The 24,734-nt window shown below is 39.1% G+C and overlaps 4 protein-coding genes and 2 pseudogenes across 4 annotated transcripts; 2 read left to right on the forward strand and 4 right to left on the reverse strand.

Annotated features, from left to right (window-relative positions):
• The first annotated feature begins 954 nt into the window (after window positions 1–954).
• LOC110059591 (uncharacterized) lies at window positions 955–11,186 on the forward strand. The gene is made up of 2 exons (XM_089282709.1): window positions 955–1,076; window positions 1,400–11,186. Exon 2 carries the CDS (start codon window positions 3,022–3,024, stop codon window positions 4,540–4,542), a length of 1,521 nt encoding a protein of 506 aa, XP_089138835.1. The 5' UTR covers window positions 955–1,076; window positions 1,400–3,021; the 3' UTR covers window positions 4,543–11,186.
• On the reverse strand, window positions 4,594–10,462 carry LOC110059589 (uncharacterized). The gene is made up of 8 exons (XM_089282707.1): window positions 10,010–10,462; window positions 9,315–9,594; window positions 8,757–9,023; window positions 8,160–8,282; window positions 7,136–7,629; window positions 6,688–6,786; window positions 5,982–6,264; window positions 4,594–5,208 (listed from the first exon to the last, which is right to left on the reverse strand). Exons 1-8 carry the CDS (start codon window positions 10,460–10,462, stop codon window positions 4,982–4,984), a joined length of 2,226 nt encoding a protein of 741 aa, XP_089138833.1. The 3' UTR covers window positions 4,594–4,981.
• A 48-nt stretch (window positions 11,187–11,234) lies between the features above and the next one.
• Window positions 11,235–15,494, forward strand: LOC149117004 (uncharacterized). The gene is made up of 3 exons (XM_089280627.1): window positions 11,235–11,279; window positions 11,380–11,491; window positions 12,121–15,494. The coding sequence occupies exons 1-3, from the start codon at window positions 11,235–11,237 to the stop codon at window positions 12,561–12,563; spliced, it is 600 nt and encodes a 199-aa protein (XP_089136753.1). The 3' UTR covers window positions 12,564–15,494.
• Window positions 12,715–16,966, reverse strand: LOC149117005 (uncharacterized). The gene is made up of 11 exons (XM_089282708.1): window positions 16,302–16,966; window positions 16,107–16,210; window positions 15,760–15,869; window positions 15,568–15,641; window positions 15,371–15,480; window positions 14,919–15,014; window positions 14,692–14,784; window positions 14,405–14,505; window positions 13,980–14,132; window positions 13,632–13,754; window positions 12,715–12,965 (listed from the first exon to the last, which is right to left on the reverse strand). The coding sequence occupies exons 1-11, from the start codon at window positions 16,964–16,966 to the stop codon at window positions 12,819–12,821; spliced, it is 1,776 nt and encodes a 591-aa protein (XP_089138834.1). The 3' UTR covers window positions 12,715–12,818.
• A 2,110-nt stretch (window positions 16,967–19,076) lies between these two features.
• LOC149117006 (uncharacterized) lies at window positions 19,077–20,204 on the reverse strand (annotated as a pseudogene).
• A 1,913-nt stretch (window positions 20,205–22,117) lies between these two features.
• LOC110059599 (uncharacterized) lies at window positions 22,118–24,147 on the reverse strand (annotated as a pseudogene).
• Window positions 24,148–24,734: the final 587 nt, after the last annotated feature.

Raw genomic sequence — 24,734 nt, forward strand, 5'->3', positions numbered from 1 at the left:
AGCCGCTACAAACACCTCAGAAACCCCCAAAACGATGAAATAGGCCAAATGGACAGCGGAAGCCAGGCAAGGCGGGTATATTTGTTTTATTTTATTTAAAAATAGTAACATTTTATTTTGCTGAGCTTCTTTATTCTTCGTTATTTTAAACTCTATACAATGCCATTTTAGAGCGCTCAGATAGTGTAACACAACACCCCGCACTTTAGGTGGTCACGTCTCACTCGATACGCGTACATAAATCATTAATATTTGATCGCCGATCCCTGGAATCGTGAGTTTGGGATGCTTGTCTTCTTCCTCGCGTTTCTCGCCTCTTCGTCTCCTTCTCCGCAATACGCCTACAACGCAGCTTAGAAACGTCAAGAACGCCTCATCTTTGGCTACCAGTGGCGTAGCGGATAGATAGATGTAAAGGAAATCCCGGCGAGAAAGACAATTCCCGGGAGATAATCTTTGCAGAGACCTTGTTTTATGGCTTCCTGACTCGGACAAGATAATAATGACGATGACGATGGCTTCATGACACCCGGAGAGCCACGTTTACCCTAGTCGTACTTTGTCATTTTCGTAGTAGAATTAACTGATTGCAAGGGAATGAGAAAGAAGGTACGTATTTGTTGGTTAATATTTCAGCTAGCAGAGCTAGTAGGTGTTCTTCAAGGCCAGTACTACAAGGGAAGAATGTAAAAGAAAGTTTGAGTCCAAAAGTTTCCTTACATTTCTGCTGGATTTCCGTAGTTTCCGAAGATTTTCATTCCCAGTTGTCGAAGACTCGAAGCTGTGCAGTGGAAAGTCGCTTCGATAATTTTTAGACTTAAACGTAGTAGATTTCATTGAAATAATTTGCTTGTAGTTTCCTTGTAGATTTCATTGAAATCTACAAGGAAACTACAAGGAAATTATAGGAGATAAGTAAGCGTGACATGGTCCTGGATCGTGACAAGTTTAGTTACATTACACGTACCCACTTTTTCCCCAGTCTCTCCTCTGTCGCCGTCTTTCGACGACAGCTGACAGCATCACTCAAGTCGGCATTCTTTCACGTGTCGTCGTCCATCGATGGTTGTTTGGAGGTAGGTGTGTTAATTTTAGAGGTTAAAACGTGGTTTTTGAACCCCATTGTCCAAGCAGTTAGGATCTAAGGAATTAGTTGTCTATAAAAGAGACTTAAAATGTTTAAATGTGCATTTTCAGCTGAAGACATTCAGCTTACATTCGACCACGGCTGTTTACGCTCGTACCTTCGACGACGATCTTATTTCATAACTGGGTATTTTGCGTCCGAAACAGTCCGTGGAAACAAGACTTAGCATTATTTTTATGAAGTAACATTTCAGCGGAACTTAACTTAGAATAGACTCAACATCTGACTGCAGCTTTGTGTTTTTGTTTTCAGCTGTTCCCTGACGCTTTCAGCTGTTTCGATGGAATGTCCGCGTGATCAGTTAGTCGGCTGCCAGTGTCTGCTTCACTCTCGTCCAGCATGCGTGGGTATGAAGTAGTTAAAACAGATTTTTTATGTCAGCGTATTACAAGTTGCAGCTTTTGATATATGTGAGCTTAGATGTAGAGAGGCTCATGCATTGGAGTGCGGTTGTTTTGTTTAAGGGGTGACAAATTTGCTACAAATCGAATCGATTCGTCACAACCTCGTGTCGCTGCGAAAGTCAACCTGGTGACAAACAAGTGTAAATGTGTAGCTCTGGTGACGAATTAATTTCGAAAACCTACTGCACCCAGCCCAGAATTTCACCGGTAGAGAGTTTTTGATTGCGAAGCAACTTGAAAATACCTGGCCAATTTGACTAATGCGCCGTTCAATTCCAAGCTTCAACATCCAACCCCCCGGCATTTTCTCGCCCCCTGAGCCAAAATTGCGTTCAAATGCACTACCCAAGTGCCGGATCCGATGGGTTTGGGAAAGTAAATCACCATTTTGATTGTAGATTTACTGTTGAACAATTTTTAATTGAAGGATTCCTTGTGTGATCCTCGAACTTTGTAAAATTTAGCAAAGTCGGGTATTGATTTTTGTGCGGAATTTCCCACAGTTTGTCAACGTCAGCGATATTTATTCATTTATTTATTTATTTATTTATTTGTCCACGAGAGCAAAGTGTTTGTCACACGGTTTCTACTTGGCATTTAGACTGGGTTCCACTAGCAAAAGGTTGAGTGTTTTTGTGCGGTGGCCATTAGTGTCATTATTCTTACCAGGTGTTGTTTTTTGGCGAATTTTGACTTGTTTTTGAGATTCAGAGGGAGTCTTAGGCCTGAGGTCTTAGTGTTTTTCAGACATTCACTGCCATATTTATTTTTGATGCCCCATTTATTATAAGGTGGGTAAACATTCGCTTTCTGTATATGCACGAAATTCTCAGATGAACAAGGAACAATCAATCAATCATGCAACAATCATACAAAGTTCCAGTTCCTGGACAGAACTTTCTGCAATTGCATATTTGAATTATGTCACATTGAAATTCCTTCGATCAGCTGAAAATCCCGACAATTTCTGTGGAAAATGAATTCTAGTAAACATTGTGCATGTCGTGCTGTGCAGTCTGCAACTGTCAGAAGAAAATTTACTCTTGATTGATTTCATTACTTTCAACTCCCGTCCATTGTTAAAATCAGCATATTTACATCAACAACTGCAGTGTTATGGACAGATATAACATAATGTATGCTTGTTAAAAAGGGACAAAACAACAAGATCACTATCTATATGACAAGACAGTGATATACATATATCAAGATTCATACATATACATCAAGATCCGTGTATATAAATCAAGATTCATGTATATACATCAAGATTCGTGTAAATACATCAAGATTCATATATACATCAAGATTTGCATATATACATCAAGATTCGTGTATATACATTAAGATTCATATATATACATCAAGATTCGTGATGAGTACACATGGTGCTATTTCGTGATCCATGGTAACCGCTGGCCAAACAATAGCGCAGATGTTCTCATTCCCAGACCTCAACCCAGTTTCAACATGGCCGATGTTGTGCCAAATCTTGAGCAGTTTTTTGAATCCTTGCTACGCACAGTTCATGAAGCCATTGAAGGATTAAACTGTGAATACAAGCCAAATCGAGCAGATAGTTTTGAATCCCGCCTTGGTGATTTTGTGCCTACTCTTGATTTAATGTCAAGTCGTTTTAGAGCGTGTACGGCTGGTTCAGACCGTGTACTTCAGGACTTACAAGGGCTTAGAAATGCCGTACACATGCTTCAGGAAAATTATCATTCCAGGAATCTGTTTTATCAGGCAAATGCGGATGAGGTAGGAAATTCACCGCTTGACCGCCCTTGCCCTGTAGAACATACAAGCCGAGCATGTCGGCCGCGATATCTCGTAGACAGGGATCTTGTAACTCGTCTGCGAAATGAATCTTTCAAGTGGGTAGACATAGCAAGAATGCTCAACATTTCTTCTAAGACACTTATTCGACGCAGAAAGGAGTTTGAAATGCCTATTGGTCAAGATGCTTTCTCAAATATCGAAGACGAAGATTTGGATGAGCATGTAAGGGATATTTTAGAAAACACTCCTGATGCTGGCAGACATCTTGTTGAAGGAGGGCTGAGGGCAAGGGGATTGAAAATTCAGATAACTCGAGTGCGAGACTCCATTGCACGAGTGAATCCTATAATGTCTGCCATCAGGCAACACAGTTTTAGAATTGTAAGAAGAAAATACTCCGTACCATGTCCAAATGCCCTGTGGCATATAGATGGTGATCACAAGCTAATTGAGCCATATAGGATCGTCATACATGGTGGGATCGATGGCTTTTCGCGGCTTATAGTTTACCTACGGGCATCAACAAACAACAAGGCTTCTACTGTACTTGAACTTTTTCGACAGGCTGTGGCACAGTATTCTTTACCCTCGCGTGTTCGGTCTGACCAAGGCCTTGAAAATATTGATGTAGCAAGGTACATGCTACAAGAACGTGGCTTGAACCGAGGTAGTATTATTACAGGAAAGTCAGTGCATAACCAAAGAATCGAGAGATTATGGAGAGAAGTCAACCGCGTGGTTGTAAGCAAGTACAAGAACATTTTCATGTATCTTGAAAGGCATGGATTTTTTGAACCCACCAATGAAATCCACTTGTTTTCCCTACAATTTATATACCTTCCCATGGTTAACGATTCCTTACACCAATTGACACAGGAATGGAATTTCCATGGTCTCACAACTGCAAGTAACACAACCCCCAGGCAACTGTGGATTGAAGGCATGCTCTCAAACAGTAATACTGACCTAGTTGCTGTCACTGAAGTACTGGAAGACGTGCAATCAGACTTCAGTGACTATGGCATTGATGATGATGGGCCTTCTCCAGCACTGCAAACCTGCAATGAAGTTTCTGTTCCTGAATGCTCAATACTACTATCAGATGAGCAAAGTACTGATTTGGAAAGGCTTCTGGAAACCATCAGCGATGACGCGCATGGCATTTACAAGTATTTAACTGTTGTTGACTTTCTAGAGAGCTTGGGTTAAGGATGCTGTTATTAGCAAAGAAGCAATGAGCAAAAACCAGAAAAAAAAAACTTTTGTTTTAGTTGAAACCAGCACTACGCAGACAAACTAACTTTAATCTAGGATGAGTATTCTTTTTTTCATTTAAAGTTTGTTCAATGATAACTTGGAACTTATAACTTAAAACTTATACTGTTACTTATACTTATACTGTTACAACCAGTATGGTTATCAAGAGACACCACCACTCTGATCCATTACATAACATGAACATTTCCAACAAGTGAAAACAAAACGTGGATGCAAAATCTAAAGCTCTTCATGCAGAACATTTGAAAGTTTTTTTTCTTCTAACTGTAACCTGAATTACAAATTTTCCTTTTTAAAACATGGGCCCCATAGTAGACAGGGGTCTACAGGTCAAGACTGATTTGATAACAAAATCACATTGGATGTAGTATTAAACCACAGTAAAGGATGAACGGTGCATATCATTTATCACTGCTAACATTACTTCAGTGAAACTCTCGTAATCTGGAAAATCAGGTGGCAATTCACATTTTAAGGTGCAAGTAGATGAAAATACACCAGCTTCCCCATCAAAACTAACAGTGATCCCCTTTACTTTTGCTCCAGATGAACTCAGGTTTTCACTTCCTGTTAGGAACTTGGTCAGTTTCTTTAAATCTGAAAGGCAAAATTTCAGGTGATGTCAAGAAAGATTTCTCATGCACATTGAATGGGTGCCTGGAATAAAGCCCAAGCGACTTCTGATAATTGTTGGATTCTCTTTCCAATTTGCACTGGATATGCTTGTAAATCAAAGAGGGAATTTCAATATTAGATCAGGGGTCGCTTAGGGCCCTACTGTCACATGCCTTTCAATCATTTTTTCTTTATCACCATGCATTGCTCACTCATTTTCATAAAGACTGCACAAATTACAGTAGCATAGGGGCATGCAGATGTAATCCTCAACCACTTTAGCACAGTTTCATTCTCGTTTGAACAGTGTGGAGTTTGCAGGGTGCCAGTGTGTGAACTGTATATACTTTGTCTAATTGAAATACTTAATACGAGAATTAGACGTTTTTAGGAATATTTTATATTTTAATTCTGGATTTATCTTTGCGAATTTTGTAAGTAAAAATGTTAGTGTAAACAGTCAGGAGATTGGGCAACCACTCCTTACGTTTATGACTCTAAAATAATAAGGTTTCCTTACCTTACCTTGGATATAACAAGTAATTCAATATGTAGTTTGGAGACTTACACACATAATTTGTAAGCAAATCCTACACTAATGCCTTTGGAAAATGATTTTATAAAGTATTACAAAGTCAAACATTCTATCAAGACATTTAAAGATAGAAACCATGTTTAGTTTTTTTTGTGACCTGCATGTTAAATTATAGCTCATTTTTACAGTTTGGTATGTGCAATATGTGCAAGAAAGTTACCATGAAGTGAACAAGAGTCCACAAAGCGAAGAAGATATTCCCAGATAACTTGCTGACGTTCATTCATGGAGATTGGTGGCTTCAACACTGACTTGAACTCCTCAGTTGTCATTGAGCTATCCCTATGCACAAACAATGGCTCCCAAACACTTGGGTGCTTTTCAATGCTTTGTAAGACATCTAGGGTTCTAAGGCCCTCCCGGAATTGATCCATACAGACCTTTCTTGTGTTCAAGACATAGTGAAGCATAATTGCTTGCACAATGTTCATTCTGTTTTGAACCTGCAAAAAATACACTTTAGTTTGTATGCAAAGAATTACAAACTACTTCAAAATATGCAGTTTGTTTTATTTGACATAACCATGGTATCAGAAAGTGACGTAATTTCTTACAAGCCGTAGTAAACAGCAAAGCGAAAAGTGATAATTTCTTTTATCCACTATGTTTTAAAAAGTATTGACTGATGGCTATTTTTATGTTATCATTCTTGCGATGGCTCAATTTTGTCATTAAGTAAAAATTAAAAACTCATCCCTGTCTGCATTTAAACTTCAGAACTGGCAATCAAGCCCTTACATCTTTCAGTAAAAAGTGTTAATGTAAGTTAGAGTGATCACTCTTCTCACTTGGCAACTAACTCCACATAAGGTGTGGAACTCTACCGAGAGGAGTGGTTGTAGTAATGAAGTTGTAAATAGACTCACTGAAAGATGTGAGGTAACACCACTTGCACTCAAAATTTCAATGAACTTGTCATCTTCATTCAACCCCAACAGGTCATCCTTATCAGTCAATGACAAAACCTAAAGAAACAACAAAAAAATAGAAATGTACCCCCAAACACCATTATTATCACAATCAGCATTTCTTTCTTCTCTTTAGTTAGGAGTAAGAGCGCCAGGACTAACCCTAAAAAATCCACGGTATGAAGATCCATAAGAGTTTTTAAAAATACTAACCGCTTTTCAGTGCACAAGCAGAATATTCATTACAGTAATTTTCAATTAGAGTGAATTGAATGCATTAATTAATAAAAGGTGCAAGACATATGCATACAAGGTAAACCCAGACTTTTTCAGATGACATTTATCTGTCGAGTTATGGTAAGAATACATGTATCCATTCAAAAGTACACACATGAAATTAACTTACTGCATCAACATAATGCCTGATATCTTGGTCACAAATATCAGCGGGTGATGCATAGGGAATGGCTTTATTCACATCAGCTGTGGCAATGTACCAGTAGAAAGCTTGTGACAGAAAAGGAATCCCAACTTTAGCATGAACAATGCCATGAGCTACTGCACTGCCAAATAGTTTCATCAGTCCACTTGAGATAACACCACTGTTGTAGGCAGGCAATCTTCGTAAATCAGGACCCTCTAGAAAGGCAAGGTGTGTCGAGGATGCCATTTCACCAAGGACATCAGTAAAAAACTGACGTTTAACGCCCCCAAGATCAACAGCGGGTTGTCCTCTGTAAGTTACTCTTACTGGCGAAGCAGGGTCAAACTCAGGATCTTTGTAAATGGCCAATGCATCACCAAGGATATCGTCAGGATCAACTTTGATTTTGAATACATCACCTTTCACTTTTGTACCAAGCTGTTCAAGAAGGCTCTCCAATGTCACACTAGATGTATCTGTGTAAATGCATAATTGCAAAACTTATCGTAACAAATTTATTTGAATCGTTTCTAAGTTTATTAAAATTCAGTGAACTTATTAAACTTAATGCAATAAGTTTTTTTCCAATAATACATTTCATTTATTGAAAACAACTTTTTGTATTAAGCAACTATAGAAGAGGTTTGCTGTGTTTGTCTTATCAAAACCCACATAACTACCTGAACCATACACTCGTTTTCAGGAAGGTTGACCTTTGCAAACTATATATCTTTTGTATTCATGTAACATGCATTAAGAAAAACAAAAGAAAACAAAAGATATATATTTTTATATAAATCTTTTGAAGGGTCAACATTTTTGAAAGTGTGCCTGGCAATCTGTAGATTCACTGAGTTAAGCCTCTTTGTTGTATTGCAATACAAGACTGGAAAACCTAAAATGTTCAGGATTTAGGAGGTTACTATAGACAATTAATAAATATCATAAATTAAAATAAATTAAATAAGCATGAATTAAGAGTGGCACTTCAAATTTCTTTACTTACAGTCCCATGCTTTAAGAATATCTGACACTGCCAGGTCCAAATCATCACCATTCTCTTCTAGTTTTTTCTTGAGGTACTCTGATGACATATCTGGGAACATTTCCCTTAAACGACTGACACATGCTTGAAAAAAGTGGATAAAGCATTTCATTACAATCACCATAAGATAAGAAGCCTATTGTTGGGACAGTTTAAGGGTTTACTTTACACTGATATGGAAGCACATTCACCCAATTCTGGTAATTGTTATACAAATGCCACAGTTCAAGTTCCCCAAAATTGCTGGTTACTTGTGATAAAACAGGCTCTCATCTATATACTTAAACATTTCAATGCAGTGTCATCAAAATAAGTCACCAATCTTTGCCCTGATCACAAATGACCTGGCTAAATAGCTCCTAATGTAAGAACATGTATGAATTTCTTCACATAAAAACCGGCATTGATTGAATCAATTTTTTGTAACCCCTGGTGTGTGAAATGTCAGAAAACAGAATCAAGACAATTTCATGTCCCTTCAAAATGTAATATATTCGATAAGTGGTATTGTATTAGAGGCATAATGTATATTTCATGTACTATTGGTAATGTTAGTACCTGTTGCTTGGTCATTGTTTGTTATATCTTCAACTTCATGAATGTCTGAGTCATGCAAGGTGTCAATTTCCAGAAAATTACTACAAGAAGGTTCAATCCCAATGCAGTCCTTGGGTGGAAGGCAGTCAGCTTCCTCAAATTGATTGTTTACATCTTGAGCACCACTTGGGCCTGGTAAATTTATAGCTTCTTCAAGAGTGCTACCCCTTGGCAAGTTGTTTGGTATACAATTTGACTGTGAGCTGCTGTTTCCAACTTGGATTCTCCCTTACATTTAGAACAACAAAGTAGGATTAGTTTGACTAGTTTGTTGAAGTGTCTTTTTTGATGACATTTGCAGGTGCAATGTTTCTCAATCACAGCATTACAGATTTATTCCCTGTATAAAGACAGACAAGTGATTTATCCACTAATGTTTAATTTCCAGTCATTGACAGTCCATGGCAAAAAATGCTCCATGACTGAGCCTTACTCACAACTGCTGCTGTCAGTCTTCATGGCATACAATGTACATAATTATACAATCAGTTAAATAATATTAGGAACAGATACATGTACCTCTGGCACTTTTCTCAGGAACCTGTTCTGGCCTTCTCTTGAACTCTTCATTGTCTTCATCATCATCACTCGCATCCTCCGTTGGCCAGAATCTTAGTTGCTTTGTTGCTCTTACATATATTGGGCCCTGTCGACATAATCCAGCTAGTGTGGCACCTGTAAGCTCCTTATCACTAAATAGATTGAGAGGGCATATACTTTTTCCAATACTTTTCACAAATTCAAATGGGATAACACCTCCCTCTTCATCCCGTAAGACATCAACCAGAGCACCCCCAACCTGATCAAAACAAAAACAAAACAAAAAATCAACAACTAACCCATCACTACTAGATACCATTAGCATGAATAATAAGCATTAAATGGTGTACCAGATATGATTTTTTTTTCTGAACAGAGGTACCCAGCCGCCCCCCGACCCCTGCCGCCAATGGGAAGAACACCATCACTATGTCCTCCTAGTCCACTGTATTAGTCAGTCTAAGCAGCTACCAATTAATCCCATAGTACCATATCACACGATACTTTCTCTTGTTTTAAGATATTCAAAGTTTCAAGGTGAATGAATTATTTTGAAAAAAATGCTTCGTGTTTCAATGAAGGCAGGGGGAGGGGGGGGGGCAGGGCGAGGGGTGCACAAGAGAGGAGTAGAATTACAGCATAAATAAAACGAAAATGGCAGTGATGAAAGGTACCTTAAGCTTCAGTTGGCTCTCGTCCCAGTTCTTGTCAAGGGGGAAGCCATCTACTATTAGGCCCATTTCCTGAAGCTTTCGTTTTTTGCCAAAGCGTGGAACTTCATCAACATTAGGAGCTGGCAACAGCACTAATTCTTTACAAGAGATACTGTGCGGACTTTCTTTCGCTGACTTTCCTTTCCAGGAACTTGATCTTAATTTCCCCTTCTTTCCACTATTACCATTGCTTCCATAATTCACTCGTGGATTGTACAACGGAGGCTGCTGTACGCCAACACGGGGAATTCGAAAATTTCTCGACAACTCTTCTTCAACATTGCTGGAGTTACCTCCACTGACTCGTGACCTTTCACGAGGCACTTCTTCTGTCATGGCTCTGTAAACACGGTGAACCAAGGAGGAGATGTCTTCCTCGTTGGGCAGCGACGAATTCGCCATGTTTGCCGCCATTTTTCGGTCGCCGTTTGAACACACGATAATCGGTCCAGCGGTTACGCTTTCCCTTATGTCCGAAGTGCACGAATCTTAATATATACAAAAATCTTAATGTATCTAGAGATCTTCATTGTATGCCCGGATTTTGATGAATATGCACAAATCTTAATGTACATACACGAATTTTAATGTTCCTGTACATATACAATGCTTGATTAATAGCTGTCGAATCTTGATGTATATATGCAAATCTTGATGTATATATGAATCTTGATGTATATATACGAATCTTGATGTATATACACGAATCTTGATGTACATATGCAAATCTTAATGTATATATATATGGATCTTGATGTATATACACAAATCTTGATGTATATATCACTGTCTTGTCATATAAATAATGATCTTGCTGTTTTGTCCCTTTTTAACAAGCATAATAATGACAAAGCCCAGTATTTTCTGTGTATTTGTGGTTGGCAAGTTGAGGCCTTCTTGACTGATAAACCATGATTTCTTGATACGTTGCGTGACGGTGCAGTTTCCGTAGACTCGCAGGTTTAAACAAGGACCCGCGCTATATAAGGAGCCTTGGACTGGGCGAGCAGTCAATCATTTCACTCTAGACACGGAGCTGTCAACATCTCCGGGTCGTGCGATACGCACGGAGGTCTCATATCTGCTACTAGTGCTGCGCACAGTGCTTACAAGACTAATAAAGGCTGTCATTCCGTAACTATTTTTTTTAAATCGAAATATCTGACGCGTGGAACGAGTCTGTACAATGTTGCGTGGAGCTGAAAATAATGCCAATGGAAAACGGGTGCAGGTAAGTAAATATTTTTTTTCTGTTACATCGATTCTCTCTGTATCATTTGTTAGCCTCTAGAGCTGTATTTCGCGAATGTCTTTGTTACCTTCATACGTAGGTAACTCTTGAGATTGATGAAAGTAAAAAGGACCAGTTTTTTCGTCTCCTTCAAGAAATTCCAGAGGTGGCCTGCGAAGTTGTGTCCGTACGAAGCATCCAAAGTGGAAACGGTTAGTAGACTACAGTTTTAACGCACCATTTACAACTTATAACTTATTATTTACAACCTTCACAAACTCGGCTTCTCGAAGATTGCAGGAAAGACTTCAGCCAGCGACAAAAAGCAGAAAAACTGTTTGATAATAATTTGACTGTTTTGATGGAGCAACAGTTTTCGAATTGCGCGCCTTTTCTCAGTGATAACAAATGGAACTTGGTTCCTCGGTGTCGAAGGTTACATCATCCTGCTTCCGGCGACACCTAAAACATTCAATGTGGATTTGTATCCGTTCATGTATTTTTATTAGAGTAGTGGGAATCTCTGCTCGGGCGGAATTGTTTATAGCAAGGGAACAGCTTCCAAATTTTTGGTTTAGTTTCCCAAAGATTATGACATGGTCTCCAGTTGTCATAGAGTTGTACCATTGATATGTATCACATAAACTACATATGATCAAGTGGATATTTCCAGGACTGATATGCAATCTTGAACAATTCCCTTCATGTAAGTTGATTTCCCTGTAACAATTTGGGATTATCATAAGAGGTTGTGTGTATGACTCATTGTATTTACCCTTGAGTTGCCCCTGTTCACTTCCATCCGAATTTTTATTCTAAACTTTTTTTTTTTTTTCTACAGCGAGGAAGCGCTTTGCCGTACCAATCGATGAAGAACCACTACGGCCATCACCTGTTCGTCTCTTTCCTCGAAAAAACGACGAGGCCGTTGCTATTTTCGCCAACAATGAGTCTGGCGTAGCTGCGCCGCCCCAAGTTCCAGAGTCAACCTGTGACTTCTGTCTCCGAGCTCTGTGCATCACATCTTCTGAATTCAAACCAAACGGAAGATGTGATGCACGCATAACCAACCACACAAAAAGGCGAAAAGACTATAAGTGGTATTGGAAGACCCTCAAGGACAACGGGCTTTGGGACAACCCAACGTATCTGGAAAAAAAACAACAACTGGGTTGCCTTATTGACGACGTTAGAGAGGTTATGCCACATTGCGTGATAAAGGACGTTCGTGATAGGTGGCCTAACCCCCTTAACGTCCCCTATCAAGGGCATCGTCGCTCGTGAGAAGCGACATTAGCAAGCAAGCTCTTTCTTGTGAGCGTCAGTTTCATCATGGATAGACCTCACTTTTCGCTTCCAGCCCAATAAATCAACGCAGTTTAACAGTTACTTGACATGGTGAACCTTTTTTGTTTTTCAGTACAGTGTCAACAACTTCTGCAAGAGTACTTCTTTTTTTCTTGATACACAGTTTTGCACGGCATCTAAAACTACAGCATTCTAATTTTACACTCGTCAGCCTTCAAGCAACGGACTGAGTTACAATGAATTATAAAAAGTTGTCCATATGCCATCCTTGAACTCGTAGGTTTTATCTGACAGTACCCTGTGTGGGGCAATTCTGTCCGGTTGGCGACTGGTCTGATAGTACTGTTCAGATGTGGCTTCACGCAGCACATTCTCATTCTAAAAAATTGAAATAGAACAGGAAAATAATACATACCACAGCAACCAAGGACAGGTCATGTACTTCATATGCAACTGTCCATTGCTGCTTTCTTCAGTTAGCTTTAATTTCTATTTTTCAATAAAGGGAGCTAACTTGGGGTGGGGGGGGGGGGGACTCCCATGTAAAAAGATGGGGGTGCTCATCATACCTTTTTGGGGTTAAAATAGTAGTTTCGGTTCATCTTAGGGTGTTCAGCCTCAAAAGGTCCACATCGGGAACTTTTGCACTACCTTTTAGGTTAATGAGCCAAAAAAAATTTGACAGGACACAATGTGTTGTCTTACAATTGGTACTTCTTGAGGGTGAAAAGAATTGCAAGCCACGCCCACGACATAGGGTCTTGGTAACTGTTAGGGTTTCTTTTTATGCAAAATTTTCGGCTAGCACTCCTGACCTTTTCATATGGGAATTCTCCCCCCCCCCCCCCCACCAGAAAGTTGATGGTAAAGATAATGATAATAATTTGAATAATAGTTATAATTAACAATTACTGGTCTATAGTGCAATTTCTATAACAGTGAAAAGAATAAGTGTCCTTGTGTGGACGTTCGTTATCCTCTGTCTATGTTTTTCCACTTTTTGTGAAGATACATGAATACAAATAAAAGTGTTGTGGTACATACCCAGTCAAGAACTGCAAGCTGCATTCTCATTTCATAGGTGTCTTTACGACTGAAATGGATGCGCTTCTGTGCATAAATAAGCATCACCATATGCAGTGATTCTATCCAGAAAGTATCTCGGCACTACAGTAAATAGAGGTAATAAGTTCAAAGTTATGCCATTGAAGAAAGCTTTTGTATTGTAAATAAAACATGTATAGAGCCAATCTCTCTTTCTTAGGTGGGAGTAATGTTGCTGCCTACTCGTGGACTTTCCACATTCAGTATGAAATGTAGTGGTTATTTGTAGATCTGTGAAGTAAAGATACAATTCCATACCATAGATATTGATGTATGAATTATTATTACCAAGGCATAATCTTCAGCAAATTTGTAGATGTTGGTACCCACTATAGCCTTCCGGTATGCTGCAATAGCCTGCTCAGTAACAAGAGGTTTTTTGCTGCATACATAGCCTTCTTGACGACACCGAGACTCCTGATGGCAATTTGAATGATCCCCCTATACCACACAGATAAAATGAATAGAAGAACCATTCAATCATCTATACAATTTTTAGTATGTAGAGTCATGGATTCTGAATCAGTAACTTGTACAACCTTGCTAATGACAAGGTGTAAAGGGGTCACCTGTGGGGTGACGGTAATAGAAACTTACATTGTCACAACAGCCACTAACCACTCATATCTACTTGTGTCCTTGGAAATAATCTCTTGTTGTCAGAAAATTAAGATAACAATTCAAATGTACAAGTTCCTAGTGAACCCCTTTACCTGGTAATGGTCTACAATGTTTACTATGTATCGCCTCAGCTCATCAGCATCACCATTGCAATTCTTCATTGCATAATAGATATGCGTCTTCGTGCACTTCACTGTCAAAACAATGGCATTTTTAGAAGGTTTTTTAACTTCAAGTAACGGTACTGTAATTCATAGGATTTGCACCACACAATTTAAGCAAAGATGAATATGACATACAAACAAGCCACTTCGAATGCAAAGAGGGCCTTTGCAGAGCTTATGTTAGTTTCAGTTTGTATCCTACAATGGAGAATTACCTTTGTCAGACAACTCTGCAAACCATGATCTCTCTGAGTCCCTAACAAGCCCATTGGCAACCTTTTTGATGGCCTTCTTGACACCCTTCCCACCTTTATTAAGGAAAAGGAAAACAAGAACTACCATTCCTTATCACAGAGACTAAAACAGACCATAGCTACTAGCTTGATGCTGATTACAAGCTAATCCTTACTAGTGAAACCTAGTAATTTGGTTGGTGACCTACCATGCCAACTGTCATATGAGTTCCTAATCCCTTTGGTTGCAAGCCACTGCCTCAATGCCGGCACATAGTCATGTGCAACTTCACCAACACGATGACCTACAGGTGTTGCAAGGGTCAATACAAGAGTTTAGCAAAGAAACATAGGCTTTTAGACTTCATAAAACACACAGATTATACATGTGTGAAACAAGTAGTATTTGCATAATATTCATGAAACATTATTCATAAGAAACCAGTGCGAGAAACCCTCCTTTCTATGTGTGACAAACACCTGTTCAAAATAAATATAGTCTTCCAACATCTTGGAGCCACACAATATTTTTGGGATAAATCCTGGCAAGAAATATAGGTACTGTGATCATTTACGAAAAGCCATACATATCCTGCATCTAATTATGAAGTGCTTATCATTTATGAGAAGAGTGCACTATCAAATCAACATTACAACTTACCAAGAGCTGTTAGAGAATCTATCACTGCTTTAGTCATGGGTACTTCTCGAGATGCTGCAGACGGCATATCTTCTTTATCCCAATTTAGGCAATAAATAACTTTCTTGTTTCTGAAAAAAAAAAATTAAGAGAATTATCAACAATGCCACATGTTAGGTTGTATTCAAGCAGAGATGGTTATAGTTCAAAGTCCCCACCGATAAGATAAAGCAGAAACTGTGGTGTGTTGCGCAGCTCGGCTGGAATCATGTCTAGCATCTGTTATGATGATCTAAATTTATGAAGAAGGAAACAAAATTCCATGAAATTTAATTGAATCAATAGTTCACAAACAAAACAAAAAAGTGCAGAAATTCCCGGAAAGGCTGCATCATGCCTTGGAAACATACATCTCCTTGGAGAAGATATTGAGCATCCTGCTGTGCTTTCGACCTAGCTTCCTGTAATTTTATCTCATACCAGACTTTCACAGCATTCTTGTATCCTAAAGAAGTGTATACTGGAAAGAGGGAAAAAGAACAACTGAAGTATGTTCACAAGAGAAAAATAAGCTGCATAACTGGTTCCCTCATGGCAAGGAAGAAGGCAATGAAAAGAAATAAACTCTATGACACTTTTTCTAGAAATTGCATGATCACTGATGAGTATAGGGAATTTTTGTGTAGTACACCAACTAAAGTATAACAATACTGCTATTGTCAGAGAGGATTATTGTATTTCAGAGAAATTGTAATACCGGTAGTAATGTATCTCTCGTCCACATTTCCGATGTGAGCTGCCTTACAAGCACTGACATACTGGGTCTCGGTAAGGCCAGAACTGATAAATCCATGTAAAACCCTAAACAAAAATGACAGCAGTGTTAGCTTACACAAATGTCAAGTTCAAAATTTTCGGAAATTCAAATATAAAAAATTACTTATACTTTTACCTCAAATTGGCTGTGTACTTTCCACCGATGATACTGCTGGAATTCCATCGAAGGGAATGACCGGCCACGCAGCCCACGCTGACGAGCGCCACATGTCCATGCTTTATCGCATCGAACGATGGCAACTCTAGAGGATAGCCACATAAGGGACACCTTCCGCCATATTGTGCCATTGTAGATATGAGGTTTTGCACCGCATCGTTGGATGAAAGAAAATAGTCTTCGTTCTCCGTACTTTGGGTGTGGATATCGAACTTTCCGGTTGTATTTTCACCATAACCCAAAATATACGGATCAGAGATATCCATTTGCGTTTGTGCATCTATTTTTTTCGAACACGAAGGAAAAGGTTGTGGCGAAGGTTGTGGCGAAGGTTGTGCCGAAGGCTGTTGTATCGTAGACAAAAACAAAGATTGACTGGCTGTGATTACCATCTGACTTCGTTCGAACTCTTCGAATGAGCTCAGCAATCGTTCCATCATCAAAAGGTTACCCATTGGTGTACAACTGGTTATACGTAAGGCACTTTTAACACGTTGAATTTTAGCTTTCAATCCCTCCAAACGCTCCTCCATACCCGCTTCAACCTCAAGCTGTATGCTGTACCTAATCCGTTGTGCACGAGGAGGCATTAGTTTGGGCTTCTTGGAGAAAGATTCTGCCATGAAAAATCCAAAGCACCGAAAAATAGTTGATAAGATAAAATAGCGCCTAAGAAGCAAAGACAATGCGTGCAAACTAGCTCGATTCAAAGTGGAAGTTGTGGCACCACAGCACGACAGCTTCCGCCATGAACCGAACCGTCATTCCCAAAAACGCATATATTACATCATGCCCTTTTTTTGAGCATGCCAAATATTGCATAGAAGATGACATAGGCATATTGAAGGCTCAACAAAGCAACGAATCGTCTGCGAGGAGTCTGTGAGCGGGTGCGTATGTTCAGGGATTGACAGGGATGGTAACAGGCGGGAAATTCAAATTTCCTTCGCTAAATTCTTCAATTAGCGCTAGAAGGATCAGGATTTTAGTACATTTCTGACTTAAATTCACAATTTGGGTGGTTCTACACTCGCATTAAGTTCTTAATGTGTAGGTTTTTATTTGTTCCATTGCAGAGTGGGTTTACCGCATCTTCCTCACTGAGTCCGCCATCTTTGATTAGGACTACGAACAAAGATTGCGTGACAAAGAGGGGGAGGAGCTATGCCTTTTATAGCGCGGGTCCTTGTTTAAAAGGACTAAATATTGCATTTGCCTTCAAACTTCATGCTAAACATTTTTAAATTAACTGGTCATGTTTAGGCACAAAAGCTAATTTCTAAAAGTATAATTTACATACAGTTTTCTCAGCTGGAAGCACTAATATTAGCTGACATTTTCAATTGGAGCTGATTTATCGTAAACAAACTCTGTGCAACCAGCGACAACAAGTAGACAACATTTCTATTGCCGTTCCTTGGTCCAGGCTTACTCTTATGGCTTTAGAGTACTTTTGGGAACAATTTCAACTGGATACAGACTGAACTTTTCATGAGGGGGGGGGGGGGGGAGCATCTGTGTAAGAGCCAAGGCTAACTGAACTATTTGTCTCCACTGGAGCTAGTCAACAAATCCCAGGACAAATGTAGCCAATGAAATAAAGCTGTTTCCACAGTAAACATCTCCAAGCCAACGCGATTCAAAAGTTATGTTCGGTAACATTAATTGTCCCAGTTATGTAGCACGCGATCTGGCATCCCAACGAAACAGGCCACGTTATTGTTGACTGAACAGTCCAGAATCACAACCAAAAACTAAACTGTCTTGTGTGCACTTGCTTTTCGATGATGTCATTTGTTTTCCCCCTTGCTTGCTTCAATGACTCTTTCAATGAACTCCCCCCCCCCCCCAACAATGAATAATGAATACATTGTATTTTATACCGGCTTTCCTTCATATAAAGTTTTCATGGTGACATACACGTACTTAAATCTGGGAGAAAATGGGGAGAACATCCGATTTTGGAGTTCTGCTAGCAGTGATGTTGACCCTGAATATTATGAAACAGATACTCAACCTCGTGCTGGACCAGCTTTAGGCAGGCCTAGAAAACTGAACTCTAAGGAGGAATTCTTCCTAGTCATGTGTACATTAAGGCAGGGATTTGCAGAACGTCATCTGGGACATTTGTACAACATATCTCAATCTACTGTCAGCAGGATCATAATTTCCTGGGTTAACTTTATGTATCTGAGGTTTGGAGTTGAACATCTGGCCATCCCAAAAAGTAGTGGATGATAACATGCCTCAAGACTTAAAAAACAAATATCCTAATACCAGAGGGCTACAATAGATTGTGCTGAGATCAAGTGTCAGATGTCGAGTAGTTTACCGTTAAACAGTAGACTCTTCAGCAGCTACAAGAACCACACAACACTTAGAGGGTTGATTGCCATTTCCCCTGCTGGACATATTTCATTTATGAGTCAGCTCTATACTGGCAGTATATCTGACTGAGAAATAACTGAGAGAAGGGGATTCTTAGACCTTCCTTTTCTAGCCAATGACTCAATTGTGGCTGAAAGAGGTGTCATCATTCAAGATCTTTCACCAGTTGGTGTGTCTCTTAACATCCCCCCTTAGCAATATTTTAAACTACCCTTAGTTGCAAGAAAGTAAATATGCTACAGTTCGCCTGGAAAAGGCATTGACAAGCTATAAAAAGTAAACACTACTGTACATTAATAACAGTTACTGTAACTTAAAGAAAGTTGAACAGTCCACTATTAGGGATTACAATCTTGTTGGCCTTTGATCATTATCCTAGGTTTTGTATTCTTGTATAGCAAAGGCTAGAAAATGTTGGAAATAATATAACTTGAGTCTTTGAGTAATGTTATCCCAGAATTCCTGATCAAATGAAATTCTTTGAATTGACATTCCTTTAAATGTATACACAGCAAAGTCACACCAAGAAGCACCAGTCACTGCCATTTGGTCTTGTACTTGAGCATAGTACTCATGATCAGTTTTTAAACAACAGTGGTCACCCACTTGCTGACAAAAAAATTTGGGATCAGCACAAGCATCAAGTGGGGTAACAGCAGATTTTGTTGATGGGAACTTAACTTCTAAAATACCAAATGGGTGACTACAAACAATCAATAACTTTCCCATTGGGAGTAGCTGCAAAGACTGGAATTTCTTTTGAAACCACAAGTCCACACTTTAGCACTACTACTGGTGTTTTGCTTACTTTCATAAGGTTTTGATACTCAAGAATTGCCGCTCCTTCATATTTTCTTCCATGTGCTTTACGTCTACTTACAAACCTCTTTGGATGCATCATTCTTAAGCAAAATTATCATGATTTCTTTGCCTGCTGGAAATCAAATGGACCCTTGAGGTTGTGAACCTGAACTTTCTTTCTTCCTTCCATCTTTAACTGTTCACCTGTTCCCTTGTTTCCTGTTCAATTTTGTTGAGTTCATCCTCATCAACTTTAACTGAAGATAAAAATGTTCTTTCCTCACTAGTAAGATTGTCTGGGTATAATCAATGCTCAGCATTTTTAAGGGGAAATCTTGGGTAGCTGTCTATGTTCAAATTTGAATCAGGACATCTTGGAATGGAACTTTTATTAACATACACAGGAAAGTTGGACTCAGTATATGATAACTGATAACTGTTTGTAGACCCAACCAGGCTGCTACCAAATTTGGTTTGCACTATTTCACTGGGTGTGTTTGAGGCAAGTGTAGCAATTCCCATTTTAGGTTTGATAGCTGCAATGGACTTTTTAAACCTCTCTTCAACTATTAAATCATGCTTTGTTATTTTGCAGGCCTCATAAAGTTGACAGCAGACAGCTTTGTCAGTTTTCTTATCATCAGGCCTAATTTTTGTGACAATTAAGTCCATCGCTGGCTGGGGATGAATTGAATCACCTTTGACCTCTCTTGTGTCGGCGTTGTAACTTTGATGTACATGCGAGAGCTGGATTTTCATCTGATTCATCATTTAGATCTTCAGTTGTTTTGCTCTCAAACAAGGAGTATTTGCAAATTTTCAACATGAGTGCCAATGTATGGTTACAATAGCCAACTTTACCCACAGCACATATACAGGTGGCATCCATCACATTTCCTGATATAATGCAAAGAGCAACTTCTATCGTATAAGGAGTTTCATGGTTCTTATAGCTGTGATAACATCTACATTTAAAATAGAAGCAATGTTCATCTTCATTTGTTTCAATATCCTTCAAATATTCATCTTCAAGGATAGTTTTCACAGGTTTCAAACTTGTGGGAACTGAATGATGTTCCACACTTCCCATCTTTTTGCCAGAATTTTCAATGTGCTTTTTCATGTCAGCCTTAGTAAACAAAGGCAATTTTTCAAGACCTTTACCCCAGCCAGAAGTTTGGTACTTTATTCCAGTAACATTCCAAATCTTGGATGAGCACTTTGGAATTGAGATGGAGCATTCCCTTCTGTTTCTTTTGGTGTAGATTTGGTTGGGATCGGGGTCTACAATATATTTGTCTCTGCCACTTGCAATATACTCCTCAACAATGGTAAAAGATGGAACAAAACGTCATGACCATATTATATAAATTAAGAAAATCCAAAACTGCTGTTAAAGGCGGGTCATAGGGATCACTCTCCCGTTTACTACAAAAGTCAATCCATTGTGTGATGTACGGCTTGTACTGCTTTTGTGTTCCTGCTGGCCAAGACTTGAGGATGATTTCAGCAGCTTTGTCTGAAACATGTTTATGCTGGAGACTTGTTCCGGAGAGCTTGCAGACCATCAGTTTTAATTGTTTCCGAAGAGGGTGAAGTGCACTATTGTGAGGTTGCATTAGTAGTTGATTTGACTTTGGAAGACGGAGGGGATAGTCCACTAGCAGATGAAGGAGAGTTGTGAACCAGGGTTGAGTCTGCCAAATGGAAACTACAAGTACACCAGTGGCTTGGTCCTGTTCTATTTTCATTGATACGCTATTCAAAAGAAACCCAAGAAACCCGACCTCTTGTGTGGGTACCAACACTGATTTTGTGGGGTGGGATGACAAACCCCAACTTAACAAACATATTGACTGTCTGAACAATGTTTTCCTCACAGGCTGCATAACTATATCCCATGCAAAAATGACCTCGAGCTCTGAGATTGGTAAAAAATGGGTTAAAGCACTTTAGTGGATTATCTTGGGGCAGATGCAAGCCCATTTGGGAGACAAGTAAAATGGAAATAATTTCCCTCCCTCCCTTAGAATTCAAGGAGTTGTCAGTCCTCTGCGGCAATGGGAATTGAGTAATATGCTTCTTTAAGATTGACTGATGCCATGAAGCATCCTGGTCGCATCAGTTTGAGGGCAGTTTGGATGGTATCCATTTTAAAATGGTAGTAAGAGACAAATTTATTCAGAGGGTCAAGATTAAGAATTAGTCTGTAACTCCCATCTTTTTTAGGTCTCACAAAAATTGTGGACAGGAAACCTCCATTAAAGGGTCAGTTAATTCTATGACCCCTTTACTTAGGAGTTTTGTTATTTCAGCACTAATAATTTCTTTTTCCCCAGAAGAAAATGTAATTTGTCTGGGTTTAGTAGCCTAAACAGGTCTACATCCACCTTCAAGGTCAATGTGATGATGCGTAATGGCATCGAGAATAACCAGGTTAATAGTTACTGATCTCCAGTTGTCTATATGGTCCTTTACACAACCTGCTTGAAAATTCAAGACCAAATGAGGTAAAAAATCTGTATCCACAATAGCTGAAAATTCATCAACTTGACCAAATTTGCTTACCTGTTTACATGGAGGTTCTAGGGAGCCTTCTGCATTTGTTGCCCTGCCTTTTTTGCCTCAGACATATCCTTGAGATGTTTTGAGAGGTCATCTCCAAACAATTTTGTGGAAGGTTTAATATCTTCCTTGCACAGACGTATGTAGGGGGGATTTAGATAAGGCTTTATATGCTCTCGGCGCTTCATGTTTAGCTTCCAGTTAGTATTGCCTAACAATGCAACACTATCCATTACTTGGTTGAGCACCTGGCGAGTATCTGGTGTCTTGCTATTGGTTGTATCCTTGACCAGTTTGCCTGCCAAATTTGTCAAGGCTGACAATCCCTGTAATATGGGTTCTTGAACTCGCTGGACAGCTAAATCTACTGAGCGAGTTTTCCTGGACAGCAAGTTCCAAATCTCCTTGTTCACTGTTGTCACTGATAGATATTTACAGTTTTCTGGTATTGAGTGCTCTTTTAGCTCGTTCTTTGACCGTTTCCGTCAACAAGCCCCCCACAAGCATGCTATCGACCAGCTTGGCAATCTTGCCTGCTGTAGCTGGCGAGATCATCTTGCTAGAAGTAAATGTCTGGGTCAGGCTGTCTATTAGTGATGTTTGCGACCCTGGGTCAGGGGTTTTTTGCAGGAGTTGTTTTCTCACTATTTCTCATTATTGGTGCTGTTTGTACCAAGCACCTTGTCTACGGCGGACTCTATATTGAGAGCATTTCCACCAGTAACATTGTTATCGCCTGATATGTCATTGCTTCGAAGCTCTGAGTTGTGTGAGTGAAGCTTGAAGACCTTGGAGAATTCTGGGAGGAATTCCCGCCATGTTCACATTTGGATTGTTCTCTTGTCCTTTGCTCGAAGGGCCTGAAATGGTCTCTGAGGGATCGTCAGCGTCTTTGGTCTAGTGGCTCATCTTAAACGTGATGTTGGCGCCGACGTATATAGTAGAAACCCAAAATAATTCGAAATAAAGACAATATTCTGGCTGTAAAAAATAACGTGGCTGAACTGATAATGCGCGCTAAAGGCACTGATTATGTACATGCACTTGGCAATCTCATGAGATCCTGGGGCAGTGATGATGAGATAGAATTATCCTTATGACCAAATGAATATTATGTTGATTTGCATTATTTTGTTAAACTGAAACAAACGTACCAAAATATGTAAAAGAAGTACATTGAGTATCAATTTAATAAAACCATGTACACAATTAACCACTTCTGTACGTCTTATTGATAAATAATTATTGTAATAATAAAAAACTCAATGAAAATTCTTAAAATCTTAATTTAGTTGGATGAACTGGATCAAGACAGATGCTAAGTTGTGCAAGACTAGTTTAATAGAAATTGACAAAATATTATAAACCTTAGTGTGGCCAGTAGCTACAAGGTAGTTTCACCGTTGGAACTCCTTTACTTGCGGTATCTTTATTCTTCTTACACCATTGTGTTTCAACAAAGAAAGTGCTGGATACTATATATGAGCCTCCATCACAAGCAAGTTTACCCAGGTACCAGAGTAAGAGAAAAATTTTGTAATACACTTGTCCATCGGACAACCATCATAGAGAATTTGGTTGTCCGAGGCCCAAAAGTGCTTGTCCAAAAAGACTTGTTCAAACTGTATTTAGAAATAAAATAAATTCAACATGTGACTTTTGGTGTATGTTAGTTTATAGCAACGTTAATTGTGAACTATTTACAAGGTACAAATGTTATTAAAGATAAAAAAACCGAAAGTTTTCGACTTTATTACAAGTAAAAGAGGGGGCTGCTTTCATCAGCTAAAGCTTCATTTTCTCTGCAGTAGAAGCAGTGCATTTTCCCTCCAGATTCGTCTGCTGCAATGCCAAGCCATGGAAATTCTGACTTCCATTGCTCTTGAAAGTTGCGTTTTCTCTTCTTTTCGTAATCCTGCTTTGCAAGGACCTTGCCTTTCTTCTTGCCATAACTACTCGAAGACTCAGTTGATTTTTTGCTTGATTCTTTGGTTGACTGGTTTGGAAGGAAAGCAAACGGCGTGGACTGATGCTTTTGAGATTCCGCCATTATAGACTCGAATTTAGAGCCTGGGGATTAGTCTTAACAGGCCTGGTTACTAAAGCCAGATGAGGTCACTGAAACAAATAAATGGCTGTAGGATAGCAAAATTTATAGGAATCTTTACACTTATTTTGTCAAGTTAAAGGTTTGCTGTTATTATTGTTAGATATATTTCAATTCTACTGCAACTTGAAGTCGATTTTCCTCCGTTTCTGTAGTTGTTTAGACATCAGAAATGTGCGTGTCCCACGGACAAGTCATATTTAAGATTTACATGTCCAAACTAAATTTCTACTTGTCCCGGACAATCGGACATAGGTTTTGGCACACCCTGAGGTACTCAAGACAACGTTAGTCTTGGTGATTACCTTCCCTTCATTTATTCTCTTCACTTCCCCTTTATCAAAAAGCTCTTTTCCTAAAAGAACAGCATAATTTTCTTGGGTAAAATTCTGTCCTTTGGGTGCAGTTACCTCTAGTATGGTGAGCTCTTTCTTAATGTTCATTATTTTGACATCCTCTGGTTTTCTGGCTTTCAAAAAGAAATGCTGTTTTAATTGCATAGGGTTTTGGAATTGGAAAGGAAACAAAAG

This window comes from Orbicella faveolata, unplaced genomic scaffold (assembly GCF_042242905.1).
Source record: "Orbicella faveolata isolate gen_17 unplaced genomic scaffold, um_ofav_v1 contig_12, whole genome shotgun sequence".
In the NCBI taxonomy this organism is placed as follows: Eukaryota; Metazoa; Cnidaria; class Anthozoa; order Scleractinia; family Merulinidae; genus Orbicella; species Orbicella faveolata.

Coding starts and splice junctions, on each gene's coding strand:
- LOC110059591 (XM_089282709.1), top strand. CDS start 3,022: ATGGCCGATGTTGTGCCAAATCTTGAGCAGTTTTTTGAATCCTTGCTA.
- LOC110059589 (XM_089282707.1), bottom strand. CDS start 10,462: ATGGCGGCAAACATGGCGAATTCGTCGCTGCCCAACGAGGAAGACATC. Junction 7,630..8,159: donor TATTCTTAAAGCATGGGACT/GTAAGTAAAGAA, acceptor GCATTTACACAG/ATACATCTAGTGTGACATTG. Junction 6,265..6,687: donor GTGTTACCTCACATCTTTCA/GTGAGTCTATTT, acceptor TATTTTTTGCAG/GTTCAAAACAGAATGAACAT.
- LOC149117004 (XM_089280627.1), top strand. CDS start 11,235: ATGTTGCGTGGAGCTGAAAATAATGCCAATGGAAAACGGGTGCAG. Junction 11,280..11,379: donor CCAATGGAAAACGGGTGCAG/GTAAGTAAATAT, acceptor CTTCATACGTAG/GTAACTCTTGAGATTGATGA. Junction 11,492..12,120: donor AAGCATCCAAAGTGGAAACG/GTTAGTAGACTA, acceptor TTTTTTCTACAG/CGAGGAAGCGCTTTGCCGTA.
- LOC149117005 (XM_089282708.1), bottom strand. CDS start 16,966: ATGGCAGAATCTTTCTCCAAGAAGCCCAAACTAATGCCTCCTCGTGCA. Junction 15,015..15,370: donor AGATTCTCTAACAGCTCTTG/GTAAGTTGTAAT, acceptor CAACACCTGTAG/GTCATCGTGTTGGTGAAGTT. Junction 13,755..13,979: donor TTGCTGAAGATTATGCCTTG/GTAATAATAATT, acceptor TATTTACTGTAG/TGCCGAGATACTTTCTGGAT.